This window comes from Euphorbia lathyris, chromosome 1, assembly GCF_963576675.1.
Source record: "Euphorbia lathyris chromosome 1, ddEupLath1.1, whole genome shotgun sequence".
NCBI lineage: Eukaryota > Viridiplantae > Streptophyta > Magnoliopsida > Malpighiales > Euphorbiaceae > Euphorbia > Euphorbia lathyris.
The window spans coordinates 92366179-92380647 of NC_088910.1; the positions used below are offsets into that span (position 1 = coordinate 92366179).

Genomic DNA, 14469 nt, shown 5'->3' on the forward strand with positions numbered 1-14469 from the left:
AAAAGATGGAAAACTGCAAAAGCTGCTTTTAGGAGAAGTTACAATTTGTAGCTTTTGGGAAGGAAAGCAGCTACCACAGCTTATAAGGAAAGCTGAACTTTTGGCCACAACAATGCCAAAATGGCCCTTAGTAAAGCAACAAGACATTTCAATCCATTCTCAAGATTATCAGCTTTAAACAACAGATCCCAGTCCAATCGTGACATCATCAGCTAAAAGGTTCAATAAATATGGAAACACACATCTACATTGATACAACACAATTCACTACATTTGAGACCAATTCAAGACTTATTAAACGTACAAATCTGACCTTCAATTGAACACCCATATCATCATGCAAACTTAGTAGTCGAAACATCGAAAAATCCACACTTAATTATAAGTATCCATGCCAAATTCACATTATGCTTATAGAGTTTGCACATGGTGAATTGCATAAGCAAATGAATCAGCAGGTCTAAACAAAAGAAAACAAAAAGTCTAATGAAGCTTAGCAGGATCAAGTGATCGTGGCTGAGTTTAAGCCATATTTCACTTGTATAGATCCCTGATCAGGATTCTAAACAAATCAAAATAATATTCATACTTTGAATAAAAATGCTGTAAAGGTCCATAGGCTAGTGCGTTGTGGAGGTCACAAAGCCCCTTCAGCATGAACTAACCTTCTTAAAAAAGCCACAATAATCCTTAGGTTTACAGCATACATGTCCCATTTGCATATATTTCTACAAATTGGCATCTTTCAACCACAAAACATGCAGTAAATAAGACAAAGATCAATTACTAGAAGTTTTAAACAGATCAAATCTATACAGTGGTGATTATGCAAACTAATGCTTATTAAAGAAAGATTTTTCTTGTCTAAATCATGCTCAGCGTTGTGTTCTCTCTCCCTCTCAGACACACACAAAAAAAGACAATTCTGAGTATTAAACAAAAATCAGACTTAGACCATTTGGAAGGACTAGCATGATTATGTCTCACCTCTCCCAATGTTTTCAATGCGTATGACAAAGTACGTAAGGCTGCGACTTTCATGGAAGGACTTCCATCAGGAGACTCGAGCTGCAGTTTTCCATATGAATATCATTAAGAATAGCCAAACCATGATGAAAGATCAAATCCAAATAATATTAACAGACCTGCTTTCCAAGGAAAACTAAAAAGGCCCTTTGAGTAGGTTCAGTCATCTGATCAGTTACACCCACCCGCAATATATAAAGAATGCATGCCTTCAAAAAACCAAGAGATGAATTGGTGAAAGCTTGAATACGTATAAAACTACAATGAATGATTCTGACAAAAAGAATTTACATTCAAATTGTATTAATTTCATATTCTCAAAGTTGGATTGTTTTGGCAATCTTGAGTTGCATGGCTTTCCACAATTTTATTTTTTTCTAGAATTTTGCTGGCATAAGAGGAGCAGATCTACAGGCAGAAAAGATGTTAAGTTCTCCAAAATTGATTATTTGCAGTTAGAGTATTTGAACGGACAATTTTAAGAACCAGCCGCAGCAGCAAAAGAATAACAACGGTAAAATCACTGTACATATGATATGGTAGTTGTAAAAAAGAGATCTAATGCCAATTTGGAGCCTTATATTTTCGGTTATTTGTGTCCTATCATGTTTATTTAGCTTTAGGTATTGTGTGTATGTGCCACTTTGTATCCTGTCACATTTCAGTCATGTAGGCCTTCCATTTGTTCTACAAACATGAAGACAGTTAACCTGAATTGCTGGGTGCTTATTTCCTTCAATGCTGTAATGAGATAATAAAAATGGAATAAATGGAAAGCAAGATAAGAAGTACAGTTCTGATTAGAAAAGCCACTATTCAATTTGTTGCAATAGGCCATTGCGGCAGGAAAACTAGGCGCCTGTTTGCTATGAATTTTGATCTTGATTTATGATCTGTTCCATAATTTGAAATTTTTTATAAAAAGACACTGCTCGTTTTGACTAGTTAAATGACTTGAACCAGAAAAAAAAAAAAAAAAAAGTTGCAAACGCAGCAGAAACACCAAATTTGCTCTAATATGCTGCTAGACAAAGTGGTTTCATTGATTTCCTGTGGGTTTATCATTCAAGAGCTTCTTTTAGGAAGAACCTGTGTAAATGCTGCTCAGCATGAACCCAGAACTATCTTTGCAGTATTTTCTTTTGCATTGCTTTTTTTTTGCTCGTATTGCTTGGATTAGTACAGTCCTTGTTCTCTAAAATTATCTATTAAAAGAATTATTTTCCTAGGCAAACCAACAATGTTCTGTATGCAATGCAAATAAATTTTGCATTCTAACCTGATCTGTTTTCTTACAATTGATATGCAATACAGTACTACTCATGTATACACCACGCTAGTCTATGTCCCTTAAAATGGAAAAATTAAAGTCAATAAGTGGTCGCAACAAGATGCGTATAACAAAATTTCAAACATTCAATGAGTAATTTCTCTGTCCTCATTTAACTGACAAGAATAAGAAACATAAAGAAATTTGAAAAGGAAAAGGTAAACATATCAAAGACATACCAGTGCATGAGCATCAACACAATTATCAACAGAAAGCATTTCCATTATCTGCATAGCATAGTTTTGAAGCTCACCATCTGGGCGTTGATACTTCAGCCGAATTGCCTGAAAGGATGATTCAAGGAAAGGATAGAAAACAGTTACATATGTATATATACATTACATACCCATGCACCAGAACATGTACATATACTCACAAAGACACTAATAGACTCAAGTTAACTCAAAGTCGTACTTCAAAGCAATCAACTGATGCTGGCCTGGAACATAACTTTCTGTTGATTACAATATTTACATACAACATGACTAGTGGACAGCGAACCATAGAAGTGTCAAAAGAAAAGAGAAGAGGAAAAGCAAAATGATGAAGTGGGGAAGGAGCAAAAGGAAGGGTACATGGATGAAAGGAAAAGGAGGAAAGTGATTATCAGAAATTACCTGTAGAAAGGATACCCAAGATAAGGTTATGCCCATTCTTATGTCCTTTGATCGAACTCCATTGGCTGCAATTTAACCATTTGTTAAAGGTGGCAGAACAGTGATAACAAACATAAATCTTCAAATGCTCTTATGAACTATATCGCTCACAACCTACTCAAGGCCTCATAAAAAATAATGGCCATAATCCAACTGAAGAGGTCTTCACTTTTGCTGCTTAACTCTGATTTCTTTTGATCAAGCAAAATAGTTTTTTTCTATATCACCCTAATTCTTTACAAAAAATTAATACAACAAAATCTGAGCCCTAATCCCAACTAGTTGGGCTTAAGCTATAATGATCCCTTTTTCCCAATCATTCGCAGTCATTAGAGAGCTCTAGCACTTGGGGATCATTTACTCACTTTCAATAACCGTACTCTTTCACATTTATGCACAGGATTGTCCATGGACTACCATTGGACATTATCAAACCACCATAAAAATTGTGTAAAAATTATTAGTAAAAGAATTTTTCAATTGTGTTTATGATTCTATATTGAAGTTTTTTACTGAAAGAATGCTATTTCCAATAATAAACAGGCTATGTTACTGTTGAATTATAATTACTTTGCATTTTTTACTTTTATCTTGGGGGATTAAACTATTTACTAGTATTGTGACAATCATTATGTGTTTAATAATCTATTTCATGTTTACATTATTATTTCTTATTTATAGTTTATAAATTCATTAGCTAAAATTAAACTAATTTTTATATTTGCGACTACAATCTATCACTTTGATTGATTTGGCAATAACAACAAAAAAATTAAACCCATTTGATTTTCACCCAACTAGATAACTGGTTAGTTAGATTTTAGGTGTTGTATTATAAAACTGAAGATTAAAATAAGTAATGAATTTTAAGTGTTGAATATTATAAATCTTGTAAACATTAAATGATGTAACTATTTGATAAATACTAAAAATAAGTACTGAATTTAAAATATTAGTTGATATTCCCTCCATCTTTTTTATTTGCCGTTTAAGGTTTTTCATCAAGATCAATGCAATATCAATTAGATTATTAAAATAACTAATTTATCCTTAATATTCTCTCCTAAATCTCTACTTTCTATGCACAAATTCCCTCTCTTCTTAATTTTTATGGCTTAATTAGGATTATTTGCATTAATACCAAACATCTCTCTTACCATAAATAAGGGTAAATTTGAGAAAAATTTTCCAAAAGTACATTGCTAATACAAAACGACATATAAAATGAACTAATTGAAAAATCTAAAACGACATATAATAAAAAAAAAACGGAGGGAGTAATGTTCAACTTAAAATTTTAAGTTAAATAGTTTGACTTACCCAGAATAAGTGATTTTTTTTACTTAACTCAAATTTTTAAGAGGTGTTATTAAACAAGCTAAAAGACCAATAAACGCTTAATATATTAATTTTAAGTGATTAGTTTAATTATCAAACAGCCCTTAGTTAGCATGATGGCTGACTGGTAAGATTATTTTAATTTACAACTTAAGGTACATTAAACAATTAACTGATCCATGCACACCCAACATCCATTGCTCATAAGCCTAAATTCCATAACTTGCATCTCTAGTGGAAAACAAAGAGGATGTGAACCCTATTTTACTATTTTTTTAGAAATGTACTAGTGTAACGACCATGACATTTATAGTGCTAACCAATGCCAAAAATTGAAAAGCATAGATTGTCACTTGAACTAGTAGAGTTTTGTAGACATAACATTCTCAAAGCATAAACTAAATGTAAACATCGAAGCTCAAATCGGCTATTAATAGCAATGTAAGCGAGACTGTAATCTGTGACGCAGAGACAGAGACAGAGAGAGAGAGGATTTAGGTGAGGATATTAATGAGGATTGAGGACTTTTTCTCAAACCAGTTACTATGAGACTGGACTTCCCATGCAGCCAATTTGGATATATTGTGTTTCTTTTTCTTTAAAATGACCCTTATCTTTTTGCTAATATTGTCACAAGACTGGCAGAAGTTCTGATAAGCTTAGTAGTAAAAATGGATCTTTTTAGACTCGTACTCAGAGTCAAAGGTGATGAATATAAAAAGTTAAAAATCGAACAAGCTATTAATGTTGATGGAGGTGAAAATTTTATCTTAATATATCGAGGAGGGCGAGCCTTGGCGCAACGGTAAACGTTGTTGTCGTGTGACCAAGAGGTCACGGGTTCGAGTCTTAGGAGCGGCCTCTTGCCAACTAAATTGGCAGGGGAAGGCTTGTCCCTAGTACACCCTTGTGGTGGGACCCTTCCCTGGACCCTCGCTCAGCGGGGACGCATAGTGCACCGGGCCGCCCTTTATATCGAGGATGGCTATTGTGGCGGAATTTAGGAAAGGATATTCATGAGACTCTAATAGGAAATATAAATTAGGGATGACGAGGACAATAGTAGGAGTATTAGCTAGAGTTTAGTTACTCATAATGATTGATGAGAGATTTGTGAAAATTGGATTTACTTATGGCTAGGGAGTAATGGGGCGAGACTTGTTATCGAAGGGAAATTGTGTGTGTTGTTATTGGCAAAGGATGAGGAGGTGACAGAGGAAGGGGAAGATAGTTGTGATTTGTGATAGGAAATAAGATTTAGGGATAAAGGTGAAACTGGTAGGGGCAATTAGCTGCCGTTATTTCCTCATAGGGACTGGTGAGAGATTTGTGACTGTTGGAATTAGTCATGATTAGGAAATGATTGAGATTTGTTATATAAGCATGTCAAAGAAAGTAGAGGTAGCCTTTGGAAAATTAGTTTGTGGTCTCAAATTGAAGTTTAGGAAGAAGCAGTGTCCTCTGAGAGGAGAAGTTTCTCTTTTGTTCATCTTTATCTTCTTGTTTGTTTGCTATTTTCTTTTTCTTTCTTCCATTGATCTTGTTCTTGTTTTGAATTCATGATCATAGTGGTTTGGAAGTTTATCAATAAAAGTTATAATTCTTATTTAGCGTGTCTAGCTGAGTGGTACTCTATAGATTCAGACTTTTTCTTTCTCTCCGGACAATGCAACCAAGAATGCTATAATTTGAATATTTGTGTTTCTCCTCTTTAAAATGAGGCCTAAACCATGCGGAGCCCCCTAAAGTTGTCTATTTTGGTCACTTTGCCCCTGAACTTAAGGGACAGCCCATTAGCCACTCCAACTCTCTGAAAGTGACATAACACGCCCCTTATTTTTCCTCAATCGGAGAAGAATTTGACCACTAGCCTTTCGGTTGACTTCCCATATGCAATGTGGCTTTTCTCTTCAAAAAACTTTACTCCTCCTTAGAGCATATTATGCAATAGCCTCTCTAAACTCATAAGCACTTTGAAATACCATCCTGAAAGGACACGTTGCAAATTTTTATAAAAGGAAAAGCCACATTGCATATGGGACGTCAATCGAAAGGCGAGTGGTCCTCATGGGTCAAATCTTCTCCGATTGAGGAAAAATAAGGGGCGTCTTTTGTCACTTTTAGGGAGTTTGAGTGGCTAATGGGTTGTCCCCAGTTCGGGGGGCAAAGTTACCGAAGTGGACAGCTTTTTGGGACTCCGTATGGTTTATGCCTTAAAATGACATTATCTTTTTGGAGTATTTTTCCCTAATTTAAGCTCATAAAATTATTCACCCCCTAATGCAGCAAAATAATTTAGGGCTAATTTTGCTAAATAACACTTGGGGCGTAAGAGTCTTCTGATGTATTCGGCCTAAATAATATCATCACAAAACAACACCACATAAATATGCTAAAATTTGTAATGCAATTTCACGTGTTTGTGTTGTGGGTCACTCAAGAAATCTAGTTCATTAAAACTCAATTCAGCCACAAAGAAATATCCATATAATAACATACTGGCACGTGTTTCTTGCCACATGAAAGCCCAAAACGCCATGACAATATATGTAGGCAATGGGCACCTTAAGTACACTATTTCTCCCTTGACTTGAAATAGAGAGAGATATTGAAAGCATTTTCTGCTTTTAAGAACTAAAACCTCATAAGCATATTTTTATTTATAAAATATAATTACAGCACAAGATAATTAAAAGGTGAAAAACTAATTAGAACACACAAAACCTCATTCCAAAAAACCAAGCTTTAGAATGAGAATTGTCTTCTTAACTTCTACAAACATAACAAGTGGTCTATCTATTGGTGGATTCTGTGAAAGCTTTCTCTAACTTGGCATGCATCGTCCACATGGAAAGAGAGCAAATGAAAGTTAAAATCTATGTAAGTTTATATCCATAAAAAATTAAGCATTGTTATATCCCGAAATGATTTATGCACAATTCAATGATCTTATCTCACCCATATAAGAGGTGAAAAATAGTATTAATAAGCTAGATTATAAGCTAGAAGGATTGCTTAATAGGAAATACACCCGCACGCACACACTATGTAAATGACCTCTTCTCCAATGAGCTCATGGAAATGCCCAACTCCCATATTGTTAAATCATAAATGATTGAAGGAAAAAATTGTGCATCTTAAGAGTTTTTAGGAGTATACAATAAAAAGGACTTTATTATATAGAACAGTTTGTGCAATGTTTCTTAGTTATGTCCTCACTTCAAATAGTCACAAAAATACAGAAGAATTTGTTAATTATGGGAATTACAATTACTAAATCTATGTTTCTCTCCATTACCACTAATAACAAGCCCTTGAAATAAAGAGGCATTTATTCATTCAAATAATATATGTATGATTTAAATACAACAATTCAAACAAGCATTTGACAGCAAGACTTCATTAAAGGTATGCTAATGCGCCAATAAATACCTTTTGTGAATGGCAATGCTAGATGCCTCTGCAAGCAACCATCTAGCTTCTTTGTTGGAGTAGAAGGAACTTTTCCCTTGGGTTGAACCTAGCAAAGAATTAAAATTGGGAGACTGCAAAGAGTGTTTAGAGAAAGAAAAAAGGAAAAGCACAAACAGAGAAGGATGAGATATAAAGGAAACAAAAGTCATTATCTAATAGGCATATACCTGTGCCTGTGGATTCATTCCAAGAGCTAGCAATGAACCCAATGCCTCAGAAAATGCATCTCGAACAGATGATACGGGATCTTCAAGGGCCTAAGCAGTGTTGATATGAGAACACACATGTGCACAAACATATAGATGCTTATTGTAACTTCTCAAATATCATAAACTATAAAACAAAAGTCAACATGGAACAATTATCAAAACAAAGCCTACCTTGACACACTGGGCTGCTGAACTCTCAAGCTCTCCGGCTGCTATACCGGGTCCTCCAATGCTAGCAAATGCCTTCAAACAGTGCGCAGCAGCTATTCTAACAACAAAGGATTTATCTCCAATAGCAATACGTGTGATAAGACGGAATGCTTCAGTATATGCTGAGGAAACTGCACCACCACCACAGCCTTCCAAAGCTTTTCGGAGCATGAGTAAAGCTTCTTCTCTCACAAACTCCTGATATTTATCATGTGCATGGATGAGTACACAATAAATGATAATAAACTCAACAGAGTTAAAAAGAACAAAAAAGTAAATAAAATAGAAAAAGAAAGAAAGAAGGAAAGAAAAGCTACACTATAATGCCAGGTTTTCTAAGCCAAAAATCGGAAAGGTATTAAAGCCACTGATTCTATCTTATGTTTGGCAAGAGGGCAAGATTTGTTTTATGAGCAACAAATGACAACTTGTCAAATAGCCAGGCTGTCCAGCCAAAACTCCTTATCCAATTGAGCTGCAAATGAAATAGAGAAGATTCAATTTCTTTTGACTTTGAGAGGTATTCTCTATTCTTTGAGGTACAATCAATGTTCTTTTTTTATGGAAACATTATTTACGGTTCAGCTGATTGTTGATCATGTACAATGCAACTAGTTAGCATGTTGCCAGATCAATCTCAATTGGTTCGAAGAAGATTAGAAATATGGGGTTACCATTATCCAACTTTGAATTTTCCAAACTCTCACAATATTAGTAATAATGAGCTTGTAAAACCTTGAGCTGTTCTCCAATTGAATCACCCTAAAACTAGAAAAGCATAGGATCTCAGCTCAAACAAATAACCTTTCCAGAAAAACAAAGCCCCCAAATAAAAAGTGATTTATTTACTCCTGAAATAAGGATGTACTAGCATATTTGGTTAAACCTGAATAAGGTTAAAATTCTTTATCATTTACATTATGTGCATATTGTAAACTATCAAATGTTACACGTGAAAATTTTCAAGAAGAAAATATTCTCATTCACTCATGAAGGTATATTTTCAAATATAGACAAGCTTTTCCATATTCATAAAATCAAGACAGATAGAATAAAAAGAAAATCAGTCAACGTGTTGACAGTTGACTGTTGACATTACGACCCCAAACCATTGGCAAGGCATGGATCCTTATCCATTTTGGCATGACATACAAGTTTCTCAATTAGATTAGGATGGTAGAAGTTGTCATATTTAGACATGATTAGCAGAAAACCCCTTCCAACCCTTGCTAAATATGCTCATATCCCACTTTCACTAAAAGTATTATTGATTACCCATATATGACTGTTGAATGGTTGTGCAAGTGTCTATAAAAATAATATAGATAGACATTATATTGAACTGGATTACCTCATTATACTTCATAAGTTTGGTAGCAATAATTGTTGTTTCAAGCAAACCCGAAGTAATTCTTCTACCAAAATGTCGATATAATTCTCCCAAGCATTGTGCAGCACCTACAAATGTTCAAGTCATGGTAAAAAAAAAAAAAAAGTTACCCAAATTGTTAACAAAAAAAGCTAGAGGATGCAAATTACTGTTGTATTGCATGGCCATGGATTTTACATCCACATTCTAACACATAGTATGAGAGAATACAGGGATTGATACTTATAAAATGTCACCACCACTTTGTGCATGCATAAGCATGTCTCACAATTCTAATATCTCTAAGCATTCATGGTACTAAAAGAAACCAATGGCAAAGCCAATATAATATAGAAAATGCAACCACTACTCCCCCCCACCCCCCACACCTTAGCAGCTAAGTACCAAGAACGTTTTGCATTAGTTGGCATATTAACAAGCCTCATCTACTATTTGATTACCAGAATTCTTCAACCATCTACATTTGGAAACCAAAGAAATGCCATGTGAAGGAAAATATGTTGCTAGAGCTTTTAATGGGTACTACAATATGCTCAATTCGTCTACTTCTATTGATTGCCTGCTCCGACGTTCTCTAACCATGAGGGGGGAAAAGAGAGAATTCAATTACTAAAATGTATGATAAAATCATAATATTCCTAGTAAAGCATGCATTACCATTTTTTAACTTCACTTTGAATCATACTATTTTGGAGTGCTTCTTCTCCTTTACTTTACAAGGCTTGTTAAATGTGGCATTGTTGAATCATACACAGACAAGTGAATAAACAAATAAAATAACAGAGCAACAATCAATAGAAAGAGTATTCAAGGGAGGACAACGAGACTGGTCGAATAACTTGAAAAGTATGTGTTAATGATGAATTAATATTGGACTGGTCAACATGTTTACCTTAACAACAAAGAAGTTAATTGCACAACCATAGAATTATTGTTGTAATCTATAGTTGGTAATGCCTAGTATAGATAAAAATATGTAAAGACTCTTGTGCACATATTTTCTGATATAGAAGCAAGCAACCATTATGTATGAACAAAGCGCGGATGCGAAGAAAGAAGTTGTATTCTGCTGCATAAAACCAGCATAAAACAAAGAAAAAAATATGTTTTTGGGCTTGATTATGTTGAAGTTTGTTATTTTGCCTCTCCATCACCGACAAGGAATATGTTGTTAGTTTCCTCTCCATAAACTGAAAATGTATTTTGTAAAATTCATTTGTTTACCATATATTTCATTGCTTACTCCTTTCCATCTCCAATTGGCAATGATACATTTAGCAAATTTATACAATCATACAAAGCAAATTGACCACAATGATTGACCCTACACTATCAACAAAAATAGAGAAACACCAAAAATGTGAGCTTCTTCCTTGCAAGAAGTTAAGCATTTGTTGTGACAAAGAAACAATTACATAGTGGCTGCATATTATTCTAGTCTGGAAAGGTTTGCTTTAACAGACAAAAAAAAAACAATCAAAATAATGCCTATTAATACCTTGTAGCTTCAAACTCTAAATATGCTCCAACCAACAATTAGATTTTAAGGAAAAAATATCAGCTGAGGAACATGATATTCATTAATCATACAGGAATTTTAATGATCCATCAAATGCCACCTCATTTTACTATTAGTAGATAATGTTACGAAACTACAGAACAAACTCGTTCAAGTACAAAAGTAGAGGAGCTACGGAGGAGAGACGGAAGACATATACATTTGCAAATAAATGACAAACATGAAGTTGTCGTTTAATTTGTTCACTAACCAGCAACTTTTTGGGGTTCACCCCTCTTCCCATCAGAAAGAAACCCTTGGAGAGTGCTCGCTCTCGAGTATATCGAAATTGCATCCCCTTTATATATAATCGTCGCCATAGCTACCGAAGCCAAATGTCGCACTGGCCGTCGCGCACCAAGAATAAGCAATGAATATAATGCATCCTCACATTTTCTTTGCCACAACAAAATAGAGTCCTGAAACCAAAAAACTGTACATTAGACTTCAAATTTTCCGGATCAAGAAGTAAAACACGTCTAGAAAACGTTGTATGAGAGAAATTAGATCCAGAACAGGTCTAAGAGTGAACCTTAGGCTCTTCGGTTATAGCGGAAATGAGATCAGACAGTAAATCGAAGCAGAGTAGAGCATCGGGAGATTGTTGAGAAAATGAAGCAACAAGGGACTCAAGCTGAGCCACCAGCACGCCGAATCGCGAAAGCGGCACGTTCTCCCTCACAAAATTCCTCGCCATTGTAGAAGTATAGAGGAAGAGAGAGTTGTAAACCAGAAAGTGGAAACTGGTCTACTCCAGTAATATGGAGAGCAGTTAGACTGGGTATTTTGTTTCTTTTAATTGATTAGATTTATGTTCGGAAGCGTATCAGATCAAGATTCGGTTCTAGTTTCACTTCACCATCATCTGGTATGATTTGTTATATACCGCACTAAAATTCCGAACGTCCCTTTTTGCCCTTCTCATTATTTCAAACATAAGTTTTGAAATTCCAAATCCTCTCAACATCTTTTCCATTCTAAAAAAAACCGACCAAAAACGAGATGGCACGAAGAGGAGGCATCGGCAAAGGATACATGGGTATTACGGTAAGTATTTCCATAAAAAAAATTATCAAAATCGTGAGTAATCGGGCCGAAATTCGGGATTAAAATCCCAGAAATTCGCCTAGACGGGCGCCGGAATCCATCTCCGCCTACGGTGGAACGCATGAACTATGCGTTCCACCGTAGGTGGAGATGCATAGTGTCGACCGATCCACCTTAGGGTGGATCGCACGGCGCACGCGCTCCACCGTAAGGCGGAGCGCGCGGCGCATGCGATCCACCTTAGGGTGGATCGCTCGACGTACGCGTTCCACTTAAGGTGGAACGCGTACAACGCATGCGCTCCACCTTATGGTGGGGCGCATGCGCCACCCGTTTGGCCTAAGGGCCAAACATTTGCGGCGCACTGGTCGGCCCTAAGGCCGACTGGTGCGCCGCACCCGTTTGGCCCTTAGGGCAGGTGGTGTAAACCACCCGCCCAGACCAAAAAGGGGCAAATTTTGAATTTTTTTCAAAAAAAATTGCACGGACCGGGCGTAGGCAAACCCGAACGTATAGAAAAAAAAAATTATGTTAAATTGAATATACCTTATAAATAAATAATATTACAGGATAAGGAGGGAGCTGACCCTAGACGCACGTCTTCACGTCCTGTTACTGCATCTGCTCGGCGGGACCGGGAGGAGCAGCAGCGGTTTATGGCGGACGCCCGGAGGGCACATGCTGCACAGGCGGAGCGTGCTGAGGGACGGGATGAGGCGGCTGGTATAGACATGGACGGGGATGCTTCTATGCATCGTCCTAGTGCTGATACTATCCCCATAGATCGTGGCGTTGTGACGAGGGGTCGAGACGGACGATTTTCTTCTACCGCAGCATCTTCTTCTGGTAAGAGAAATTAAAAAATGTGTTTATTTGTATTTGTGTTAATCGTGATTATTGAAAAATATACTAAAAAATTAATGTCTACCGTTTGCTGTAATTTCAGGTAGCAGCAAGCGATCGAGGAGTGTAGAGGATGACTGGGTTGTGAAGGACCCCGTCCCCGGGGGTCCATTTGATGGTGCTGTGATCCCGAGCTTTTTGGGACATATTGCATGTGCTATATGGGCCGGTCAGGACAGGGGCGTCCTTAGGTGTCATACCAGATCAGGGTATTGCACGAAGCTGAGATTATGGTACAGTGGTTCTTCCCGGACGATTCAGTCGCGTATCGAGTCATCTGGCTTGTTCCATTTACCTGGTATTATGCACAGTCACATAGATGCTGCACTGATCACAGCATTTGTTGAGCGGTGGCAGCCAGACACGTCATCATTTCACATGCCATTTGGCGAGATGACCATTTTGATGCATGATGTGTGGGAGATATTGCGCATCCCCGTAGATGGTGCCATGGTGACTGCTGATGCGACTGTTGATGAGCTTAAGTAGTGCGTGATGGATTTGTTTGGGGCGACTCGGGTTGAGTTAGATGCCCGTCATTATGCTTCTGGTGGTATACGAGCCGCTTCCGTCATGGAGCGCTGTGGAGGTGATCGGATTCCTGAGACCCAGGCTATAGCTTGGACGTGGCTGATGCTCGGTTCCACCTTGTTCGTAGACAAGAGTGGTGACCGCATCCGACCTTCTTGTCTGTTAGAGGTGCAGGACTCGGCGGCTGGAGCCGTTGGACTTTCTTGGGGATCAGCTGCACTAGCATATCTATACCGTCATCTTGGTATTGCTACCAGAGGAGATTGCGGGCAGATGACGGGTTGTATGACATTGCTCCAGTCCTGGATTTACGAGTATTTTCCTTGCTTCAGGCCACATCGAGAGGCAGTTACAGTTGACCCGGATCTTCCTAGGGCTTCGTTGTGGCCATCTATATCGATGGAGAAGAGCGATGAGCGGTTGAGAGCATTTCGTGCCCGGCTTGATGTGTTGACAGCAGATGAGGTATACTTGCTTTATAATTATAAATACTATTCAATTAAAACAAATTTGTGTATTACTTGTATGTGTTAATGTAATTTTATACATCTGTAGGTCATGTGGATGCCGTATGGCCCTGATGCCATTATTGAGACCCCGAGGACTCTATATTCTGGATGGATACGGTATCGTGATGTGATCGAGCCGTACATGCCGGGGCGATGCCTTCGACAGCTTGGACATGTGCAGACCATTCCTAGACCGATATTGCAGCCTTCTAAGGCTGTTCGCCCGTGGACCAGTTTGAAGTATCGTGTAGAGGTGCCAGCTGTGATGGTGCAGGGTATTTGGGACTC

At 37.2% G+C, this 14469-nt stretch overlaps 2 protein-coding genes across 5 annotated transcripts in view; one reads left to right on the top strand and one right to left on the bottom strand.

Annotated features, from left to right (window-relative positions):
* Positions 1-12026, bottom strand: part of LOC136206790 (protein SWEETIE) — a 48420-nt gene extending 36394 nt beyond the window's left edge. For 3 of the 4 annotated variants that reach the window (XR_010676442.1, XM_065997965.1, XM_065997964.1), the window contains exons 1-10: positions 11724-12026; positions 11403-11610; positions 9595-9701; positions 8205-8441; positions 7992-8081; positions 7783-7870; positions 2974-3038; positions 2536-2640; positions 1146-1235; positions 988-1068 (exon numbers count right to left, since the gene is read on the bottom strand). Coding sequence is in view for 3 of the 4 variants with exons in the window: in XM_065997965.1 (XP_065854037.1) it covers positions 988-1068; positions 1146-1235; positions 2536-2640; positions 2974-3038; positions 7783-7870; positions 7992-8081; positions 8205-8441; positions 9595-9701; positions 11403-11610; positions 11724-11888 (1236 nt within the window). In the remaining variant the exon portion in view is untranslated. Of the gene's footprint in view, positions 1-987; positions 1069-1145; positions 1236-1317; positions 1337-2535; positions 2641-2973; positions 3039-7782; positions 7871-7991; positions 8082-8204; positions 8442-9594; positions 9702-11402; positions 11611-11723 lie in introns of those variants that run through there. The other variant, XM_065997971.1, reaches the window with a different exon arrangement.
* Positions 12027-12104: 78 nt separating this feature from the next.
* Positions 12105-14260, top strand: LOC136211449 (uncharacterized). The gene is made up of 4 exons (XM_066002719.1): positions 12105-12238; positions 12808-13084; positions 13185-14137; positions 14228-14260. The coding sequence occupies exons 1-3, from the start codon at positions 12194-12196 to the stop codon at positions 13628-13630; spliced, it is 768 nt and encodes a 255-aa protein (XP_065858791.1). The 5' UTR covers positions 12105-12193; the 3' UTR covers positions 13631-14137; positions 14228-14260.
* Positions 14261-14469: the final 209 nt, after the last annotated feature.

What these genes read in the sequence shown, in the direction of transcription:
- LOC136211449 (XM_066002719.1), top strand. Translation starts at nt 12,194, where the DNA reads ATGGCACGAAGAGGAGGCATCGGCAAAGGATACATGGGTATTACG. An exon ending in AAGGATACATGGGTATTACG is followed by an intron (nt 12,239 to 12,807) that starts GTAAGTATTTCC and finishes ATAATATTACAG; the next exon opens with GATAAGGAGGGAGCTGACCC. An exon ending in TACCGCAGCATCTTCTTCTG is followed by an intron (nt 13,085 to 13,184) that starts GTAAGAGAAATT and finishes CTGTAATTTCAG; the next exon opens with GTAGCAGCAAGCGATCGAGG.